Source organism: Hyaena hyaena, unplaced genomic scaffold (assembly GCF_003009895.1).
Source record: "Hyaena hyaena isolate Hyena2069 unplaced genomic scaffold, ASM300989v1 scaffold_116, whole genome shotgun sequence".
NCBI lineage: Eukaryota > Metazoa > Chordata > Mammalia > Carnivora > Hyaenidae > Hyaena > Hyaena hyaena.
This window is the reverse complement of record NW_024080748.1, coordinates 1,261,590-1,269,292: the sequence shown is the minus strand read 5'-3', so window position 1 is coordinate 1,269,292 and position 7,703 is coordinate 1,261,590. Positions and strand designations below refer to the sequence as shown.

At 45.8% G+C, this 7,703-nt stretch overlaps 1 protein-coding gene across 1 annotated transcript; it reads left to right on the top strand.

The window, feature by feature from the left end:
- Positions 1–1,262: 1,262 nt before the first annotated feature.
- LOC120234772 (serum amyloid A protein-like) lies at positions 1,263–6,327 on the top strand. Its single transcript, XM_039236738.1, has 4 exons — positions 1,263–1,331; positions 2,019–2,110; positions 4,837–4,975; positions 5,377–6,327. The coding sequence occupies exons 2-4, from the start codon at positions 2,020–2,022 to the stop codon at positions 5,537–5,539; spliced, it is 393 nt and encodes a 130-aa protein (XP_039092669.1). The 5' UTR covers positions 1,263–1,331; position 2,019; the 3' UTR covers positions 5,540–6,327.
- Positions 6,328–7,703: the final 1,376 nt, after the last annotated feature.

The window sequence follows — 7,703 nt, the reverse complement described above, 5'->3', positions numbered from 1 at the left end:
GAGTTCTGTGTCCACAGAATCTGTTGTAGGGCTCCTAACAGGTGTCTAATAAATGCTTAAGAGTTTCTTGAAAAACATGTGTTGTTGTATGACGTAAGGACTGCTCATTTGTTCCCAGGGGTGATGGAGGGACACCCACGTGCAGGCCGAGCCTTTGGGTGTGATTTGGTGCGAGGGTGACCATGTCAGTGTCACACAGCGCAGATGCCCTGCACTCCCCTTCCTGGATCAGACCAGCTTCCCTGTCCATGACCTTCTGCTTACCCCGGTTTTCAGGGTTTTAGCTCATCAGTTGTGCCCTATCTCCTTCTGTGTCCTCAGCATCCAGTTCTCTTTGATTTGATCCTCAGTGGTCCTTGCCCTGGGGGCAGGGAACACAGACAGGGGAGGATGGGACTATGGAACCCTTTCCTGGCTACAGCCACCTTGATCTTGTGTTGCTGCTGCTGTTGTTGTTTTTCTACTTCTTTAAGTTTATTTATTTTTGAGAGAGAGAGAGTGTGCGAGCGAGTGAGCAAAGGGAGAGACAGGGAGAGAGAGATGAAATCGAAGCCGGCTCTAGGCTCTGATCTGTTGCCCCAAGCCCTATGCAGAGCTCCCACTCACAAACCGAGAGGTCAGGAGCTGTGCAAAAGTCAGAAGCCTAACTGACGGAGTTACCAAGGTGCCAGTTTCCTTACCATTTTTATAATATGTCCTTCCTAGGTGACATTGTAGATATTTCTACACTGCAGTTCCTTAGTTGTAATTGCCATTGTGAGCTACCATAGCAACTGATCACGGAAGAATCCCTTTTCCAGGATCGAGTCCACCCCACTGGGTTCTGGAAGCTTCATTTTCCTGATTGTCGGTCCTTCCTCCCCAACTACTGCTCTCTGGGGTCCCGGCTTTCTCCTTAGCCACTCCTTTAATGGAGCCCATTCTGCTCCCCATTTGCCTTTGTTCTCTCATTCTTTAGGCAATCATATCTCTTTTCTCATTCGGAATACGCTTCACAGCAACTCTCAATACACTATTGTGTGGGGAAGAAAACCTTTCTTACCAGCAGTGACACCAGAAACAAGTAGAAATTTCCAAGTTTGCTACATGCCTGAAAGCTGCCAGATTGCACAACCTGGGGATGTAGATGGGCGTGACAAAGGAGCCTGATGTTCTGTATGCTGTGTTCTGGCCAAGAGGGATTTCCCAAATCTCAGTGTTTTGCTTCAAACCTGCTTGCCTACCCATTCCCCAGGAGAGTGTCAGTATATAAAATGCCAGCCCCTGTCACAGGCAGGAGGCACAAGAAGCTCAACCTCACCAGGATCCACAGCAGGAAGGGAGAGCCAAAGGTGAGGCACTAGAACTTTCCAACACCTTGCTTCTGTGCAGATTCTTTTACCCAATGGCATTCTTGCGCTGTGTCCCCGCTCTATGCTTCCTTCCTGAATCTACTATCCTGGCAATTCGAATTCCCCAGATGTGAATACTTTCTGGGACCCGGATTTAGTGGTGTACTTCCTCTGCAGAGTTCATGGATGGGTAGAGCAGGTATACTGCAAACATGTGTGCGTTGTCTCACTATCCTCATTTTACAGATGAGTACACGGTCACAAAATCCCCAAAGGCCTCTCTGGAAACTTTCTGGACAGTGGGTTTTAGGTCTCATAGTGGACGACTGAAATGGAATGTGGTTTATATTAGAGTGCAGTGCAACCTTTCATACTGGGATTCCTACAGGGCAAATTAGACAGAGAACTGGACCCTATGGAATTCTCCATGTATCTATGTGCCACCTGCCTACATATACGCACATGCATTGCCTACTTCTACCTACACATTTTTACACACATATGTATAGACATGGGTAGATATGTACACATGCACGTGTATAGACGTGTGTGTGTGTGTAGATAGATATAGGTAATATTGAGTGTGGTTCAGTTCTGGAATACAGGTGTGGGTCCGCATGACTCCCCCCAAAACCAAACCAAACCCAAACTGCGTCCTCCTTGCATGTCTCCTTGTCTCTGCTGCAGGATGAAGCTTTTCGTGGGCGTCCTATTGTGCTCCCTGGTCCTGGGCGTCAGCAGCCAGGGATGGTTCACATTCCTCAAGGAGGCTGGGCAAGGTAAGGACCAAAGGATGGGGGTCCGGAGAAGGCAGCAGCTGGCCCCTATCAGAATTCACCACAGTGGAGGTCACATGCGCACAGGGTGAAGGCCACAAGTGGGAAGAAAAGAAGCACGGTTTGCAAGACAGCAGTTTCCCAGGCTTTTGAGAAAAATTGAACCATATCTGACATAACATTGTATACATTGAAGGTGGACGTCATGTTAATGATACTTTTGTATATGTAAGATGATTGTCATTGTGGCTATAAGAGCACGTCTATCACATGACAGTTATCCTTTCCCTTTAGTACTTGAAATAATGAAATTCTAAACTGTGGCCAGGTTGATAATGATGATACAACACTGATTTGTGTTCACTCTACTGTGCGCTAGATCTCTAGAGCTTACTTCCTACTGGTGGTTTTTCCCCTTAAATGACATCTGTCCTATCCCTCTGGCCCTGGCTTTTCTGGCCAGCACTGCACAGTTCCCTGGGGATCCCAGGCCGAAGGTCACATAAGCTTTGGGTTTTAACTTGCAGCAGGAGCAGAAGACATCTGGGGTCCAGGGCACCTGCTCCCTCCTCCCACGTGGGACTCTACTGTCCCCTACTGGGAACTCAGGGACAGCCCATTGCTGTGTCTCAGACACGAAGTGCGTGCTTCAAACTTGTGCACTTAGTAACTACAACCAACACTAACTGAGCTTGGCCTGTTCCAGGCACTGTTCTAAGACTTTACCTGTATGAATGAACTCGTTTTCATCCTCAGGTTTTAATCTTTAGTCTTGTGACGTAGGAACTATTATCCTTTAACAGAAGCTGAGGCACAGAGAGATAAGAGTCCTAGCAAAGTTCTCAAGCAGAGCAGGATCTACCCTGGAGTCGAGCACCTCAGACCTTGCTATGAACAAGGACCATCCTGCCTCGCGGACCAGAGAGCGCAGGGGACAGTGAGGGGTTTGTGGACCCATATCTCGTGTTTATCTGAGCAAATGGCAGGCAGTCAGGATGTGGTACAGGTGGAAGGCAACTCTGCACAGCTCCTGTCCCCACCATAAGAGGCACAAGGAATTACATGATGATGGTTCTGCTGGCGGGAGACCTGGCTGGGCCCTGAGAGCAAGAGATATGTGCCCATCAGTCAGAGTCAAGGGACAAGAATTTGTTTATTCCACAAAATTATTTGTTGTTTTTCTGTGATCCTCACTGCTTTTGTTTTAAGAACACAGAGGTTGCTGTCAGCCTTTTCTAAATTCTCACAAGGCACAGCTACAGATGGTTTTTCATCTCTTAGGTCAATGTTTTTCAAAGGGTTTTCTAGGACCACTTGCATGAGAATCACCTGGGGTCTGGGGTGCATTGTGGAACACCGGATCCACACACTCCCCTCTGCTGAATCCCAGTTTCTGGGGCTGAGCCTGAAATCTGGCCTTTACCAAGCTTCCAGTGGCTTTTTGTGCCGCTAAAGGTTGGAAACCACTACCTCCAGCTCTGCCCCAAAAGCGACCCATCTCTCAGGCATTTTGGAAATCTATTTTTTGCCAATGGACACAAGGCATTATATAAATCAGTAACACGAATATAGGAAGAATACCGCTCAGGGCACCTGGGTGGCTCAGTTTGCTTAATTGTCTGACCTCGACTTAGGTCATGATCTCACGGATCGTGGGTTTGAGCCTACATGGGACTTTGGACTGATAGCTCAGAGCCAGGAGCCTCTTTCAGATTCTGTGTCTTCTGCTTTCTCTGGCCCTCTGCCGCTCACACTCTGTCTGTCTCTCAAAAATAAACGTTAAAAATGATGTCGTACCACTCAACAAAGTGATCTTTGTAAATACCAGAAATAATAAACAGAAAATGAATATATGGCATACATGGATGTTACATAAACTATGGTTATACTCGACAGCAAGTTTTTCTCTTTTACCTTCTGCATTGCTTTTTTAAAGTCTTCATTTTAGTGTAGCCTGATCAGATTCCTTCAGTCTGTAACTCCCTGATCTTCCTCTTAGCATAGTCCCATTACGGTTTTTGTCCCAGCCTTCCTAAGGCCCAGGGAAGTGATAGCATATTGAACACCTACAATCTTCTAAAAGTCGTATGTGCACTTTCTCCATTCATCTGCATAAACTCTCTGCGGAAGGCTATATCCTCCTCCATTTGCTGGGGAGGACACTGAACCTTAGAGCTAGTGGACCAGGTACCCTTTTTTCTGCATCTGATGACCCTGTTTTTGTAAATCTCTCCAGGGGACCTCCCCCTAACCACAGGCTGGGTGCTAAAAATACTCCAGGCATTCAGAAATATTCAGGACCAAGTTATCCTCATGCTGCCCACAGAAATAATTTCTCCCCTTGACCTGGTTAGAAGGCGTCTGGGTCAGCAGCCTCCCTCTGACTTGCCTTTGTTCTCAGGCTGTGTCTGTCCAGTTAGAGGTCATCGTGGGACAAAGCATCCCTTAAAGACCATCCCACCTCTTGTTGGCACACATCACACACAGCCAAACAAAAGTAGCCAACAGGACTTAGAGTGGAATCAAATAGAATAAAACTTGCACCAAGTGTGCCTCTCAGAACATATACCCAGGGAAGTGAAAGGTAAAGGAATATTCATCCCAGCCAATATCATCTCCAAGGATTTTGTCAAAGGCTGAAAGGAAGAATCAGTGGGAGGAAAATGTCTTATTTCTCTATTTTGCCAAGATATGACCACCTTCATCTCATCATTTTCTTTCCTTTCCAGGGGCTAAAGACATGTGGAGAGCCTACTCTGACATGAGAGAAGCCAATTACAAAGATTCAGACAAATACTTCCACGCCCGGGGGAACTATGATGCCGCACAGAGGGGACCTGGGGGCGCTTGGGCGGCAAAAGTGATCAGGTAACGGGGCTCCAGGGGATGCAGGGGTGGGTGAGCTGAGCGTGGCTGCTTTGGACAGCCAGGAGGGGCCACGCCCTGGAGAAGTCTCCTGTAGAGACTGTGGCTCCTCCTCCTCTTGCCCACCCTCCCCTCAGTGCCCAGTGTGGGGTGTGAGTGGCTGATGGAGCCAGAGCAAGGCCAGGGGGAATGGGTGGTCCCCACCCTCCCCCTCTGAGTGCTGTTCACCCAGCAAAGGGACCATCCCCAGCTGAGGTGGTCTGTTTATGGAGGTGGATTGTCAGTGTTTTATTCCCTCTTTCCTTGGCTCCTGTCAGCCATCCCTTGGGGAGAATAGAGATGGGGAAGGGAACTATTGCCTATCAGCCCCTAATTAATTTCCTACCTGCCTTCCTCCATTCCAGCGACGCCAGAGAGAATACGCAGAGGTTCACAGACTTTTTAAGGCATGGAAACAGCGGCCACGGAGCAGAGGACTCGAAGGCTGACCAGGCTGCCAATGAATGGGGCCGGAGCGGCAAAGACCCCAACCACTTCCGACCTGCTGGCCTGCCTTACAAGTATTGAGCCTCCTCTTTGGCTGCACTCAGCACAGGGACTGGGAGGCCCCTGAGGGCAGGAATAGTTGCTGAGTTTGAATTACTGAATTCTCTATTCCCTCTTATATGATACTTTATTAAAAGCACGTAAAAGCATTAATAAATTCTTGTGAAATCCATTTTGTCATTGCAGTAAAAGTATATGTCTATCATAGGGACCATACAATATAGACTATATATGGACCATACAGGTCAGGCCCTGGATAGAGAGATCTAAACCCTTGTTCTCAACAGGATAGTGCTACCACCACCCCCTCCTCACCCTAGCTCTCAGGTATATCTGGGGATTCTTTTGCTTGACATGTGATTGGAAGGCATTTGGTGGCTGGGCCAGAGGTATAGGCAGTTTAGGATGTATAGAACAGTGCTGCAAACTGGGAGTCATCCTGAATCTTGCTTGACTTTTGTAGTGTTCTATCAGACGTATGTAGACAGAATCACATTTACTGTGTAGCTGATGAAGCTTCAGTTTCAAGAGCTCTTCACTTATACAGAACCATTCCAAGACCCTCGGAGGGGCCCTTGGAAGGGATTCATATGGTCACTTATCTTTGTAAAACCTGCAGAAGTAAAATCTTTTAGCTAGAGCGGTTAATGCGTCTGTGCTCCTGGCAGGATTCCACCATCACTTTTCTGCTTGTGTTGAGTGGCACTGTGATGGGCTCAGGCATTTTGGGGATCTGACTGAGGAGAAGTTGAATTGGGAATAGAATTGGTTTGCATTTAGTGAGACAGATTTATGTGGTTTTTTAAAAAAATGTTTATTGATTTATTTGGAGAAAGGAAGGGAGTGCATGTGCTTGCATGAGCGAGGGAGGGGCAGAGAGCACGGGAGAGAGAGAATCCCAAGCAGGCTTGGTGTTGTCAACGCAATGTGGGGCTAGATCTCTCTAACCGTGACATCATGACATGAGCCAAAATCAAGAGTGAGACACTTAACCAATTAGACCACCCAGGCATCCCTATTTATGCAGTTTTCAGTTGCTTCCAAGTATAATTAAAGGCAGAATTATCTTTTTATTTGTCATTATAGAAAATTATCTTACAAGGTCATTGTCATATAAAGAGAAGATCAAAGATAACTCAGAAAACACTATAATAAAAATGTAGGGGTACCTGGATCACTCAGTTGATTAAGTGAATGGCTCTTGATCTTGGCTCAGGTCATGATGTTGTGGCTTGTGAGTTCAAGCCCCACATCAGGCTCTGTGCTGATGGTGTGGAGCCTTCATGGGATTCTGTCTTTCCTTCTCCGTACGTGTCCCCTGCTTGCACGCTCTTTTTCTCTCTCTCTCTCAAAATAAATAAATAAACCAAAAATTTTAAAGAAAAATGTTGCAAACATGCAAAGCACAGATTTTTAGAGCATGATGCAATAAAAGTGGATATACATTATTATAAATTTGCCCATATCCATACAATGTACAATACCAAGAGTTAACTCTAATGTAAACTCTGGGTGATAATGATGTGCCAATGTATATTCATCAATTGTATCAAATATTCCACTCTGGTGGGGAATGCTGATAATGAGGAAGCTATTCATGGGATCAGGTTATATTGGAAATTTCTGTACCTTCTGCTCAATATTGCTGTACACCTAGAACTTCCCTAAAAATAAATCTATTAAAAGAAATAAAAAGGATTGTAGAAGTGTGTTGTGCTGTTTATTAATAAAAAATATTTGGATATTTTTCTGAATTTTGTGATGTTTTATTTATTTTTTTAAATTATTTTTTAAGCATTTATTCACGGTTGAGAGACAGAGTGTGAGTGGGGGAGAGGAAGAGAGAGATGGAGACACAGAATCTGAAGCAGGCTCCACGCTCTTTGCTGACAGCACAGAGCCCAGCACAGGGCTCATACTCATGGAGCTTGAACTCATAGACTGTGAGGTCAGGACTTCAGCTGAAGTTGATGCTTAACTGATTGAGCCACCCAGGCGCTCCTTTTTTGTGATGTTTTAAATGTTATTTGGCATTTAAAATTGATCAGTTTTTTCCAATGCTAAATAAATATTAAATAGTAACTAATTTAATATTTGTAATTTTGTGTTGTTTTTTATAAGGGGGCTCCCCAAATTGCATACTTTGGGCCCTACAAAATCTGGGTCTGCTCTTAAACACACTGTG